This window comes from Aplidium turbinatum, chromosome 2, assembly GCF_918807975.1.
Source record: "Aplidium turbinatum chromosome 2, kaAplTurb1.1, whole genome shotgun sequence".
NCBI lineage: Eukaryota > Metazoa > Chordata > Ascidiacea > Aplousobranchia > Polyclinidae > Aplidium > Aplidium turbinatum.
Genome location: NC_137473.1, coordinates 55,355,181 through 55,370,930, shown reverse-complemented (window position 1 = coordinate 55,370,930; position 15,750 = coordinate 55,355,181). Strand labels below are relative to the sequence as shown.

Below are 15,750 nucleotides of genomic sequence, written 5' to 3'. Positions count from 1 at the left end.
CAAGTATAGTAACTTTTTAAAGCATTTCGCGTAGAATTATACTTAGCGAACTTTTTAATCTTAACCTCGTAGCTCGACTGGTTAGGGCGTAATTTACATCAAAGTACCGCTCCGCAGCGCCACCATAGGCGAAACTCCATATTTCACTGCTCTGGGACGACTTTGTTGGTATTACGTCATACTAAGTGGACGTCGTTAGCAACGGATGAAACGAACATTTCCTAGATGTAATTGGTGGATCACAGTTTAGTCGGAGTTGGTACAAGCGGTTGCTTTTTTAGAAGATCTATTGTTTTTGCAGTTTAATAAAACTGTACTGGATACGTTCCTACAAAACCTAAAATATACTTGAAGTGAAAAATGAAGAAATCGTACGAATCATCATTCATATTTAATTCATCATCACTATTCAAAAATATATAGAAGTTCTCTCTCTTATAATGTGCCTTCAGTTGGCCACTGAAATCCGGTGTAACGGCCATCTGGATCTGGAAAATTGTTTCGGATTCGCCAAACAATGCATGACGGCATCACAATCCGATTGTTGCTTCCGAGAGCATCACCTTGTAGTAATGTAGTATACACTTCAACACATGCCTGCAGACAAATAACCGATACTGCCTGCAAGGAAATAAAATCACTTCTTTTAGTGTACAATCTTTAGCGTTTAGGGTATTTTTAGCCTAATGTAGCATCCTTACTGGTTGGATAGGTCTCCGTATTCTCCTTTCGGTTTCTAAGTGGCCTCACCAGTGAAGTAGGCAGTGCCGGATTAAAAGGGGGGGACTGGGCTGAAGCCCAGGGCCCCCACTTTTGGGGGCCCCCACCTCAATGAAAAAATATATTATTTTTTTAGTTGCACAGCTGGAGATTGCTGCTTTAATTCGTATCTCAAACAAGCAGGGGCGGCTCGCCCATATGTGCTGCGGTGCTGCAGAACCTCTGCCCCGCCCCAGTTATTCATTATTTTTTTAACAAAAAACATATTTATATTGCTACTTTCATATCTGGAAATGGTACGGATTTTTTTGAAAACAAAATTTCAATATTGAAAACACGGCTTGCGCTGTTTTTTTTTTTTTTTGCCGCCGCCGCGTCGGTTGGGTAGGTTGATGGGCTAGGCAGCTGGGTAGGCTTTATCAGATGTGCCAGTAGGCAATAGGCCTAGCTGTGCTGTAGAAACATGCCGTTCTGCCGCTGAGCTTTTTGAATTGTTGCAAAGCCTTTATTCATGCCTACTTGTCGCTGGCAATTCCATCGAAAATTCCTAGATGGTTTGAATGTTTTAAAGACATTATCTGATACAATAGATAATGGTCAACTCATATGGTCAACTAGATATGATACAGTCAGTGCATTAAACAAAGGATCAGTGAGACCATTTTAGCGCTTGAAGAACTGGCCTCTGATGATGCTCAATCTCGAGAGAGCAAAGAAGGATTTGTAAAAAAGTTGAAACAACTGGAGACAGCTATTTTGCTTGAAATGTGAAGTGCAATTTTGGAAAGGTTTCGAAAACACCTGTCCCTTCAAAAAAGTGGATTGTGTTTGAATAATGCAGTACATTTGTTACAAAGTCTCATGAGCTTTGTCAAAATTGAGAAAAATCCAAATTTGAAACGTATGAAGAAAAGGTAAGAAGAAATGTGGATCCAACACCTGCGCAAGTTCTTCAAAACGAATTCAAACCCAACGTTATAGGCATTTTGATGAGCCCTCTACAGAGCCAACGATTTTTTCCTCAAGAGATAAATTTAGAGTTGAAGTGTATCTTGCCATAATTGACAAACTATCTGCAGAACTGGATGCGTTTGAAAGCATACCGTGACGTCGAAAGTAAGTTTGGTTTCATTTCAAAACTGACGGATCTTAGCGCTAACGAGATTCAGCAAGCTACTGTTGCATTGATGAAGGAATATCCCATGGATTTCGAAGCCAATTTTCCAACTGAAACAGTTCATTTTGCAGAATTTTTCAAAGTGAAAACTGCTGATGGTGGAAAAGAAGCCTCAGAAAACCCTGATAAACACGAAGTGGAAGATAGTGTTGAGTTCAACATGTTCTTACTTCTAAGGGAAAACAGGTGCGTTGAAACCTTTCCCAATGTCTTCGTTGCTCTGCGAATGTATTTGTGTATGATGGTCTCCAACTGCAGTGGAGAAAGATCTTTTTAAAAATTAAAGAGAATCAAAAACGAATTCGAAATTCTTCGCAGCAAGAGCGAGTTTCGAATCTTTCGCTTCTAAGCATTAAACGCGATATTTTGGATTCATTGAATTTTGAAGAATTGATCAGCGATTTTGCCACGAGAAAAGCAAGAAAGCGTCCATTTTATTTTTTGTGAAACGATTCAGCTTACTTTGATCGCTCTGTATCTCAACAGTTTTGTGTTTAAGTATTTGACACCATTCACACCAAGCACTAAAAGTTTATTGTCATTCCTAAATTTGCTTTTCAACCAGAAAACGAATCTTTTCCGAAACAATACTATTAAAAATTAACCAGGTTTTTCCTTACAATTTTCTTGGTTAGGGTTAGGGTTAGGGTTAGCTGAGAAATGCTTTTAGCGTCATTGATCGATAACCTTTTTAGCGAAAAATGTCACTTGATAAGGGCCCCCACTTTCAGCTCAGCCCAGGGTCCCATAAACCCTTAATCCGTCCCTGCCAGTAGGTACACTGAAATGACTACGAAGGTATATACCTCCGTGTGATGATTTTCCATTAACGTAAAGAGCCACAGAAATGGTACTTTCGCCAACCTTACCAAAGTGCTGAAATTGCAAGCAGTGAGCATTGCGCAATGCAAGTTGTCAGTGCCGGTGTTAACAAAGTCTTAGTTATACAGTTACGTACATATCAGAGTCTATACATGTAAAATCCTAGTTTACCTGTGCAAGGGTACGTTTTTGTAAACGTTGTTGTTTGGAAGTGCTGAAATCATCATCAGCAACTGGTTGCATCTTTGCTTTTATAGATGGTAGCCTATGGCAAATTTCTTCAAAATGTAAAGTTTGCTTAAGACTATTTTTACTTAAGTGGTATTAACAAAATCATCTTCAGTGAAGTGAACATATACGACTAGTTTTGTATGGCCCATCCTACTTTCGAACACTTGAAGAAAACTTCGATCATTTTCTTCTCAGCACCTTGTTTTGTGGGAAAGCGTGAAAAGAAAGCACACTGTTTTTGTCAATAACACTGTCACATATTTATTTATTATTTATTTGCGTCAGACAAAGCTGTCCATATCGAAAAAAAAAACAACGAAATACTGTAATACACAAACTGAAAATGCACAAAGGTCACAGAGAGCCACCTTGGATGCCGTCGGTTTAAAAGCTCACTAAATAGGCTATCTACTGTTACAAATTTACATACAATGAGCGTTGGAAGAGTTGAAAGTATTCAGAACGATAAAAACAATCAGATGACATCATGTCTGATATAAAGCGATTTGAGGAATGTATGCAACGGTTAGCCCATATAAGACATGAAAAATAAAGATGCTTAAAAATTTGTGAAAGTCACATATCATCTTTAATTATGTGTAAAGGGATGATAATTGCCAAAAAAAATTTTAAGTTTTGTTGATTTATTGAAATATTTGCAAAAATCAAACGTTGCGAAAACGCATCGTTTGTCATCCCGCCGGCAGTGGATGTTGCGAAAACGCATCGTTTGTCACCACGCATACTATTGCTGTTGTCGCAATTGATCCGTACAGACTTAAAACATATATATAGGCTATGTCTGTCTAATCTCTTGATCTTCCTAGCTATTATCTTCATCCGTTTAGTTGTATGTATATCAGTTTATGATCTGTCTGCAGTGTTTTTCTGAAATATTGTAATATTTAGTACACTAAGTCAGCTTGGCAGTTTGCAAGATTTATTGCTGGAAAAACGGTTACATTATCATGTACTCACTCGTAAAAACGTATTCACTGTTAGTGGTAATGTTGAGAGCATTTCAAATGTAAAGGAACATCGCATTTCTTGCAGACGTAGCCTATACTGTTTGGCTCTGGCATTGTCTGCATCTTCGGCAGCTTTTGGGTTCACTTGGAACGATATCATGAACAATTTGATCAAACCGCATCTCTGCATTGATCGCATTTGTTAGCGACCGTTGTCCTCCTGTTTTTTGCAGAGGGACTCCATATTTTTTAAGCCAGATTTGTACCAGTGATCTGGTAAAGGTCAGCATGTCTTGGCTGTTGGCGAGTGAAGGTGGTTATTACATTCAACACACATACATTCAACATGTAGGAGAGGATTGAAAAGTACCATTTCTTGCCTCGAATATTTATCCTGTATTGTGAGACTGAAGGAGCCGGGCGTTACCACTATAGCTTCAGCCGTAAGCTGATCACGCGGTAAATGGCCCAGCTGCACATTTCCTTCGTCACCTGAATCTTCATCAGTGATATTTCCATTATCCGGTGGAGCGATAAACACTCTAATTTCTTCAGACGTTTGAACGACAGTGATGTTATCATCATTTTTTTCTTCAAAACTTTCTTTGTCAGAGAATCTTTCAAGTTCTTCCAACTCTTTATCCAATCTCTTTTTCCTAACAATGGAGACAAAAATAATTAACCACACGTGTGGGAAAACTAGAATTAGAAAAGTAAAACAACAATGTAATTTGCTTTCGACAACAATCACTAAATAAGGACAACAGTTAGCTCAAAATATTTCCTGTAACACTGAAAAATTGTTATGATATGGAAGATAAGTCGGGCTTGTGGGGTATTACTTGAAAACCTTCAACAGATCTTTGAAGCACATTGTAGAATTTTAATAATTAATATATAATTCTTGACAAATAAATTCTAACTTGGATAGCGGTTAAATATTTTTCCATGAGGTTTTCGTTATAGGCCTACTGTAATTATGTACGAAACTAATGTAATATGTTATAAAAAATTCAAAGACAGATAGCAGATGGATTGAGTTGGGTCAGATTATAGTTTGTAAAGAAAACTTTATTTACAGATTAGCATATTTCATTATCAACAGCAATCAATTCATAATAAAATACAAAGCGTTCCTACATCGAAAGCTCACGGTATGACAAACGTTGCGAAAACGCATCGTTCAGCGCATCCGTGATGACAAACGTTGCGAAAACGCAACAAAAATTGCCACTCATTTTGAACACGAAAACACTTCTACTTAGAATACAGCTAGATTTTATGTAAGTGAACCAAGCAATACCTAATACATTAAATTAAGATACACACTAAAAAAAATTGTAAATTCGTCATATAAAAATACAACTTACCTAATATTTCTTGCAGCCATCGTATTCCAAAAAATTGTCGAAATTCAGAACTATGTTAAAACTTCAGTATGGCTAATACACAGATAAGCAAAGTTGTTTCTGACTCTGACAGCACTAAACTAACTAATGAAACTGGACTGACCGCAAAATCTCAAGCAGTTCGACCTAGAAATAGAAAAAAGCGCGACCTACTTGTCTGTTGCGAAAACGCAACGTTTGTCTTATATGGGTTAATAAAAGAAAACATGTTTTTCCCCAATAAAGCATCAAACGTAGTTACATTATTAATTACTTGATATTCACGGACACTGACATAACGAGGCAAATTGTGCAATATTCTGAAAGAGTCATTGTAAGTAACACGTAATCGTTTTATACTAGAAGATCTAAACTTGTTCCACAACTGGAATGAGTAAAACGACATACAAAAATGTCATGATCACCAGTTTTTACAGTCGAGTTATGACTTATACGTCTTTTTTTATCATTGTCAAAACATCTTTGCAAATGAAATTGCAATAAACTGTTTTATGTTGTTTAAAACAGACCTAATATAACAAATTTTAGGTGGGTCATGTGTACTGAGCACTTGTTTATACCAAACTAGATTGATCGCGTGATTTAAGGTGTTGGTCTTAAGTACCAATTGTCCACGTGGGTTCGAATCCTACATCTAGTATTTTGATTTTGGGTTATTTTTGAACACACAATTCGATTTATTTTGCTTCTATACATCACTTCAGTTGCTTGTACACACGGTTGTGATTTTTTTTCTCAGTCATAACATGATTCACTTAAAAAACGCAAAAATCTATGAATTTAAGTCACTTTTGTTTGCTCATATTCCAACGTAAATAGATGAAAAATTCCTTTACCTTTGATCTATTTTACTATTTTCTGACAAGCAATCAGGTTTTTTCTGACAAGCAAACACTTTTGCAACAACTTATTAGGTTTTTACGTGTGTTCTAGCTACAATCTACTTATCACGAGTTTACTTATAATAAAAACGGTGGATAAAAAATAAACTCAATTTAGAATGGTGTAACCTTCGTGAATTGCGATAATTTTGTGCGTACAAAATTTCAATTTTGAAACTGAACTAAGATTAAACACATAAAGCAATAACATTTTACTTGTTTGTATACAGTAATACCAAAATTATTAATTTTTTCCAACCATATAACACCGTCCATTGGATTAGAATGGACATAACTCATCATTTTTTTAACCCTATTCGGACTAAGCTATTTTTGTGAGGTAATGGCCTGACGTGTGGACTTATTCCATCCACACTTTCATTTGTTAATAACTTTTGATATAAAAACGTTACGAGGTTGCTTTTTTCGCAAATTTAAAGCAAAATTATTGACAAACTGGTTAAAATTTTAAGTGGACACACATACTCTACCAGTTTTTTGCTATTGCTTTTTTGCTAAAAGTAGTCATTTTTTTTTAATTTTTCCGATGTCTCCGTCATAAACTCCTAAAATCGCTAATATCTTCGTTAAAGGCACATGGTCCAGTCATGCATGTAATCCAAAATGGTCAGTAGTCATGTAGGTCTCGCAGTAAATCTTGGAAGGCACAAAACCATACAAATGTTTGCATACTTGCTTGTACAAGATGATAAAGTTTTTCAGATGACCTGGCAATTTTAGGAGTAGGGTGTCAAAAACTGCTGATAACTAAAAACCTATACCACATAAAAATGTCATTTTATTACTAAAACAAAGATGAATATTTTTTAGGAAAAGTCATAAAACTTCAGCTAATTTGACCCAGTAACTTTTACGTAATCGATGAAAGTTTTAGGTATGGACGGAACCCATCCACCCGTTAGTCCGAATAGGTTTAAACAAGTCTGAACATGATTTATATAAAAAATTAGTGGTTTATTTTAAATCGATCACAATAACGTTTCAACTTGATTTTGTGACAATTAAGTTATTTTTTAGTTTTCGGTGAATGTTCATTTATTTACATCATTTAAAGGTTTTTTTTTTCATTTCACCGTGTTGTTGTTTGCAAACTTTCGTAAGTATCTCAATCTTTTGTGTAACTTTAAGTGTTTTGTAAGATCTAAATAAAAATCAAGCAATGTGTACATTTTATGGTAGCTTTTGAACAGGTCTAAACCGGTTTTGATAAAAAAAATATGCTTGAAAATGCATGATGATGCTTTATTAAATGACCCACGTGTATCAACCACGAACAAAACCAGTTGCAATAATCTTGTTTTACAACATCAAGAACCTTTGTGTTTGTAGATTTTAATAATTGTTTGTCTGTAATCGTCTTTACCAGTTTGTTTACCATCAACTTACGTTTAAACATAATAAAATTACTTGAACACTCACACTTGGTTACATTGCTAGCACATCTTACACAAACAACAATGACATAGATAACCTATTTATGCCTAATATGTCTGAAACATATGTAGACTCAAACTCAACAACGGTCAATAAACTAAAAATGGACTGCTCACTAGGGCCAGTCTTCTCTTCGTTATGTATCAATGCTCGGTCTATTATTAATGTAAAAAATTTCACCAAACTTGAGGCCCTGCTGATCTCTATAAACATCAGTCCTGATTTAATTTCTGTAGTCGAAACATGGATTCAGCCTATTTCAAAAGGTCCTTACTTAAACCTACCGGGCTATACATTCATATCAAATGCTCGAATAAACAGTCGCGGTGGAGGAGTAGGAATATACTTAAAAAGTGATATTATGTATACCAAGCGTGATGACCTAACCATTATGAAAGAAAAAGTATTTGAGTCTATTTTTATTGCTATTTTCGTTGGTGGTAAACAAGTGACCTGTGGTAGCATTTATCGAGCACCTGCATTGGATGCTAATTTGGAATTTGAAATTTGGAATTTCTTGAAATTTTGAATTTTTTGATCTGCTTAGTGAGTGCATTAATAACATAGGTACATCAAAACAATGCTACATAATGGGAGATTTTAATTATAATTTATTGGATTATGAAAACATCAATGTAGGCAATTTTACAGACTTGATGTTTTCAAATTCTTTTTACCCACTCATAAAACTACTAGAATAATTGACACCAGTGCAACAGTCTTAGATCAAATATGAAAGTCGGTGTGGAATTCTAATTAATGCAATCTCAGACCTCTTCCCAGTTATGCATTGTACAAACGCTGGAAAACCCTTAGTTACATGTCATCAATATACCAGATAATTTAATCTCTCAAACATACAAAATTTCTCTAATGCTCTGGAAAATATGGACATCACTTGTTGCTTAAATCAAACTGATGCTGATGAAGCTTATGAGTCATTCATAAGAGAGTATAGCCTACTAGTCAATTTAATAAGCATTTTCCTTTACAAAAAACACTTTTCAAAAAGAACAATTCTTGGTTTAATAAAGAACTACTACATTCATTACGAAGAAAAGAGTGTTTGTTTAAAAATTACAGTAGAATTCGCTTAAAGTGACACCTGAAGGGACCGCGGAAAATGTGTCACTATAAGCGAAGTGTCACTATATACGAAGTCAAGGTAAACTGGCCGCAGATGACTACAGTAGAACTCGCATATAACGGACCAGTCGGGACCAACGAAATTCGTCCGTTGTATGCGATATCCGTTATGTACGAGATATTTTACATTGTTTTCCTCAAAGGGGCTGGAGAATTAGTCCGTTGTATACGGTTATCCGTTATATACGTGTCCATTATATGCAAGTTCTACTGTAGCCTACATAGTGATTGTTGAATCAGCTACTTCAGTATGGTACAATACAAAACTATAGAACAGGCTACTGTCAGAATATACTGTGTACAAACCCAAACCAGTAAACAAACAAAACAAGCCGTTAATTACAATCAACACATCAAATAAAGTTACTTTTTGAAAAAATCGAAAAACGAAAGCCTGAAACTAGCCTAGCAGCCACAGTAGACTCTTTGCTTACGCTTTTATTACATCACAACTATGAAGCCTATTCATAAACCTTTTTTATCATCTTGCTTGCGCATGGAGAAAGTATATATTATTGTATCACAAACTAACTAGTGTCCTTATACGGAAATTTTTGAGCCAAAGTGTAAGCAAAGTGTTCTTATACACGAAGTCACTATAGGCGAGTAATTTCTTTGACACCATTGACCATAAAATATTGTTAGCTAAAATTATATCATTTCGGAATAAGATGCGTATGATTGGTTCATGAGTTACCTGAGTAATAGAAAACAAAGAGTGGTTTTCAATGGCACTCTATCTTTTAATGTTAACAACATATCTTTGGGTGTCCCACAAGGGTCTATCTTAGGCCATCTTCTATTCCTGATTTATGTAAATGACTTTCCTAACTGCCCTAACACGGAACTGCAATTATGTTTGCAGATGACACCACCATTATATATAAAAATAAAACCGTTTCTGCCGTATATGATATGGCAAATCAAGAGCTTGTATGCATAGATCAATGGCTATCAACAAATCGATTGTCTCTAAATATCACCACAACCAAACATATATTATTTTGAAGTCAAGGAAGCAAGACACTATCATGCAACCCACCCTTGAATATTCGAAAAAACAACATAGAACAAGTTACCTCAATAAAGTTTCTAGGAATAATTTTAAACGAGCATTTGTCATGGAATCTCATTTGGACATCTTGCTTCAAAAAATAAGATCAACACTCTGCGTGACAAAAAAATTAAGCCTTTCCAAAACAAACAGGCACTTCTCTCCATTTACCATTCTCTAGTTAAGAGTCAGATATTATATTGTATCTCAATATGGTGTCATGAAAACAAAACTACGTTTCAAAAGCTACAACGTAGCCTACATGCAATAACTTTCTTCGTAAAGTATTTGACATTGACCGCAGAGAAAGCATAAAAGGTGTAATGGAACTCAATAATTTAAAATAAATTAACCACATGAAAAATACAGAGATTGCAACTTTCATGTTTAAATATTCAAAAAAGCTACTTCCCACAACAGTCAATGTTATAATTATGTGCAAACAATCAAGTAGCCTAACAACAAGAAGTAATTCTCCTTATATTCTGATATATTGCAAAGTTAACAATTGCAAACAATCAATACGGTACATGGGGCCAACAGTTTGAAACAAGCTTCCCCCTACTATAAGAAATGAATGCAAAACTGTAAAAGGCTTTAAATCAAAAATGAACAAGTTAAATCTTCCTTGAAATAATCCTATCTAAGTATTATATGCACCAAACATACTAATATTTTTTGCCCGGAAATGATAGGCCAATGTGTGTAGATTTATTAGCAAAATAGTAAGGTTGTAAGTACTCCTACTGGCCTTCTGGTTCTTGTGTTTTTTGTCCACAGAAGTTCTACAGAATCTGCAAAAGTTTTTCCATCCTTTTCGACTGATCGCCATCTTTCGGTGAAGCGGTGGCCATGTGCTCCAATCAGTTGTTTTTATATCAATATCTTGGACTGGATCGTCATGCTATTGTCTGATTGTTCATCTATTTTTCTCATATGCCAAATTGGATTTTTTATTCACTTTTGTTATGGTTTAACGTGTAAAATATACGGTAACCCAAATTTATCATATTACTGTGACATGCCACTACTACATCTCAGCTGGCGATGCCTGTCATTTTGCATTAATTCAACGTTCGCTAACGTTGGATCAGTGTGGAGGTGACGTGTTTAGCTGACTGGGGTCTAGAATTATCGCTTTGTCAACGCAACTTTTATCAAAGCACGCTTGATATCTTTAAGACATAACTTCCCTGGGTATAATTGAATTTCCGCAAGATGATGATGTTGTATTTGCTAGTGTGTTTTATTTGTTTTTGTCATTGTTTGCATGTCGTCAAGTTATAGCCTATCTATTTTGTGAGTCGTGCAATGCCTGGTGCGTTGCGCTTGAAATGGCTTTGCTCGTGGTAGAATTTCTTTGTGGGGTTTTCTTTGCCTGCCTTGCTCTTCTTTGCTATGAGCTAAACGCATGGAGACGTGTTCCCCTTACGAGCATCAGCCCAGCGCTCTTGATAACGCACCATGGCCGATCTTCATAGCAACTGTCCATACAAATCTTAAATATATCAGCTGAAGCTATGTGGGCTAATAAAGCTATAGCCTAAATATATGTTGTTTATTTGTTTTTGTTTTGTAACATTTTCTCTTTTTTATTTACTCTTTATATCTTAAATTTTTCTGAAGGTGTAGGGACCGTGCCAATTTTTTTTCAACTCAATAACTTACTTCGGTCTCAAGCACGTTTTAGCGTTCGCGTTTTGTCGCTTCTACCCTTTTCTCGACCTTTGCTATGTTGACGTGTATTGTTTTGATATGATGGTTAGAAATAAAAACAACTGAACTGAACTAAACTGAGCACTATAGCATTTACGTGTGATGGTTTCTTATAACAACTACAAACCAATGACGCCAATTTATTCAACAGAACCATTAGGTAAAGATTTGTTTTTCATTATCAGCAACTACTTCCATTGTTTTTTCACCATTGAACCAGTTTCTTAGACTTTCTTTTGTCGTATGTAATGTTTAATTCTTAAAAATATGTTATTTGAACAATTTTCCGCTTTTCTGCTTATCCTCATTTCAAACAGATTGCTTGTGAAGACTATACTTTAATAATTTCCGTATTTTAATGAAGATTCTAATTTTTTATTTAACTCTTTTATCTTGCTCCTACATCTAAACTTTTTGTTTGGTTTCTCTTGAACTGTGTTTTGGTTACATGTTCCTGACGTTTCATCTTTATTACCTTATCTCACTTAAAATACATTGGTTTGTGGTTAGTCTATGTAGCCTAGTACTGACATATGCACTTTGTACTAGTTTTTACTTCCAGACATTAGACTTATCCTCTTTTTCTTCACTTGATCTTACAGTACAACTGCTTTTCAGTAAGTTCTTCCCAACACCTTAGTTTTTCTCTGACCTTATTGGATCAAAATTTAATAAGTTTACCAACGAGTCTTTCTGTCTTTACATATCCACAGTATTTTATCACCACTCTTGTGTTTTTTTTACATATATTAACTCAAAGGTAGGCCTAAAGCTTTAATTTTGTGTAACATTTTCAAAATAACTTTAAACTATTGTTTAAGACATGTATAAAATATCATAAAATTGTGTTTGAATCTAAAAACAAGAAAAAAATGTATATTTATGCAATACTTATCACTAAGCACAGATACAAATTGTTAAATCACTCATTCGTTGATAATTATTCTTTGCTATACAAAAACAGTCTATTTTTTACTTGAGCAATCATTTTTATCTTGTATATGAGTCACATATATGTACACACCTTTCCACAGTGATTTTCTACCAAAATAGTGTTTCTTCCTCAACACTTGTTTGAAATATTTGTGGTGGCCTACTTGTATTTAATATGATTATGGTACGCTAAATGCAAACTTTCAAAAAAAAACCTAAGACAATGTAAAACATTCACCAAAACGCATTCGTGAAGAAAAAACTAGAATATAACGCATTTCTCCATAATTTTCATATTTTAGTGAAGCTTTCTTTCTATCTGACTCTTCCTTGTTTCTTCTCCATCTAAATTTGTTGTCTTATTCCTCCTGAGTAACTTTGTTTTTTGCATGTTGCGGATGTTTTATCGTTGAACTACTACAACACACTGACTTATGCTTATACTGTGGTAATATTCATGTTTGAACACTGTGTTCTTTTCACCTGCACAAAACCGATATTTTTACGTTTGAACACTCCGTATCTTTGTTTTAATAGATCTCCTCCATAGAGTTCCTCTTCTCTTATTAAATTTAAACATAATCAATTTACCGACAAGTCATCAGATATTCATTGTATTATATCAAAGCTCTCGTACTTTTACGCTAATGTTAATTGCACTTTCAAGATACTTTCGAAAGATTTGTTCTTCAGACATGTACAAAAAACTTCCCGAATGGTTGTCTATCAACGTCATACTTCTTCCACAGGGTTTGTTCTATTGGCATGTGTTATATCGTACTTGTGATTGATGTTACACAAACGAAAATTTATCAATCACCAAGCCAAGTAGTCAACAAAACAACTTGTTTACAAAAACTAGAATATTCATAGTATATATTACTGAAGTTCCTATAAATACATATACTGTATAATATATAATACTATATTCTACTTAAATATGTATAATACATTTTATAATATATGTATTAATAACATAAATAGCTATAATTTTGTAGGATGACCTACAGTAGTTATAATATGTGTTTTTTGAACATGTTTTGTCTTTGGCTTGGTGATTAAAGCATACGCTAAAAGGCGCTTAGCGTTGTCTAAAAAAACTCGCTAAAGGTGTTCTCTAAAAGCGTTCTCTTAACTCAGGGGTTCCGAAACTTTTTTACACCGTAGCCCCCTTTGAAAATTTTAAAACATCCGAGGCCCCTCCATTTTTTTCATCCTTTTGAAAAATTTAAGAAACGTCATAAAAACCGGGAATAAAAGACCATTTCATGAAGATTTGGACAAAGTGTAGGCCTACTAGTATTTTTATTAAATTTTAATTTATTTCTTTTGTTATATAGTGTTTGAGTGGACTTGAGGTAATAAATTAAAAAAGTTATTATGTATCAAAATTATCCATAGCCCCCTTGAAGAAGGCTCATGGCCCCCTAGGGGGCTATGTCCCCCAGGTTGGAAACCCCTGTTTTAACTGAAGCTTCCACTATGCATTTAACACTACTGTCCGGGTACGCCCGAATGTACTGTATGATGATAAAAATGATGATTGGATAAAGAAATGTGAAAAGAATGATTTTTTTTCGTCATAAACGTTGTAAACTCACTTTTTGCTTGATCGCTGAACAAAGCTGAATTTACAACTGCGGCTTGATCTGCAAAACAATAAAGTAAATTTACAACAACACTTTATGTGCTGAAGGACTTCAATGGTAGTTGTGTTTCAATCTGGTAGGTCTAATTAATATCTTCTCCACAGCAAATTCAAAATGGCGTTGGCATATGTTGCAAAAAATAAAGGAATATCGTAATAATGCATTGAATCACTTTAAACTTCAATGAGGTAGCAACCTGAGTATTAACCTAATCACTACATGTGTCAGCATCAATCCAGATTTTTGGTGTTAACAGATGGCACACGCACCAGCTTCTGCAAAGAAGCTGTGAGATTTTGTTACAACAGGGTTGCCATACGTAGTTTAGATACCATACGATCTTGTTACAATATGGCTATCATACGTAGCTTGATTACCATACAGTTTTGCCATGATAGTTCGAATCTTATTGTGTGCAGCAATGAGTACTTTTGTGCATGTTTACATCAAATCAACAATCCGGCCGCATTATTATCCTGGTTTATTTTGTAATACGACCCGACCTTGAATTGAACCATTTTCTACTAGAAACAGAGATGCACACGCGAATTGCTGAGCTGAAGGTTGTCAATAGAACGTAAACAAGGATACATTAACTGGCACCATGTGTAAACTGACACAACTCATATTTCTGCAATTTATAGTGTTCGGTGTCTGCTTCAATTATTGTAAAAATTATTCGGCATTTAAATACTTTCCAAGAGAGATCGTTTACAAGTAAATTTCAAAATACCTAAATTTTCAAACACTTGTCATAACTTTTTATGACAGATATACAACCTTCCAGCACAATTATACACATATTCAACAAGCATATACTTTACAAAATTATTCACATGCAGTTATTCAACATATTCAACACATATACTGTACACAATTATACTTACACAATTATTTAACATGTTCAACACATATTCTATACACAATATTATACTTACACAATTATTCAACATATTCAACAGATAAACACAATTCAATATTTTAACTTGACGAGTGAGAAATCGGCTAAAATGACCAATCTACAAGGTCACGAGCAGAGGGGCAGTAGCGCGCTACTTTTTTGGTAGAAGTAGCAGTAGCGCCAGATACATTTTTGTTGGAGAAGCTCGGCTATTTTTTGTCAATGTAGCGGTTGCGTAAATGCGTTACATTTTTTTAGTTGCACTCCCGCTACTTTCTAATTAAAGATTTTTCATGGAAACAATGCGTAAAAAAAATTAAAGGAGAAGTCTTTCGACAATTGCGGGAAACATCAGGCCATGTTGATACCGACAAGAATGGCACCAACACTTAGGGATGGACATTTGTAAATAGTTGGGGATTTGAATCTATTCTAGAATAGTTTCTAATTTATAATAGTTTAAAGCTTTGGTAGAGAGTTTGCTTTGTTGAACCATAGAGAAATAAAACATAGGCTACTAACTTTAGCGGATTTAACATACTTTATTTCACACAAAATATAACATAATTAAAATAAAATAAACTCAAACGTTTTCGACACGTACGTGTGTCCTCATCAGGAATTAAATCTGCAATACATAAAATGAGAAATCGTAAGATAAATTTGACTATGCACTGTAACTGTAACG

The 15,750-nt window shown here is 34.7% G+C and overlaps 1 protein-coding gene across 1 annotated transcript in view; it reads right to left on the bottom strand.

Annotated features, from left to right (window-relative positions):
- LOC145764448 (lactadherin-like) overlaps positions 1 to 15,750 on the bottom strand; it is a 36,439-nt gene that overhangs the window by 13,604 nt on the left and 7,085 nt on the right. The window contains exon 2 of the mRNA XM_082576062.1: positions 14,114 to 14,161. Within this exon, the coding sequence (XP_082432188.1) occupies positions 14,114 to 14,161 (48 nt within the window). The remainder of the gene's footprint in view (positions 1 to 14,113; positions 14,162 to 15,750) is intronic.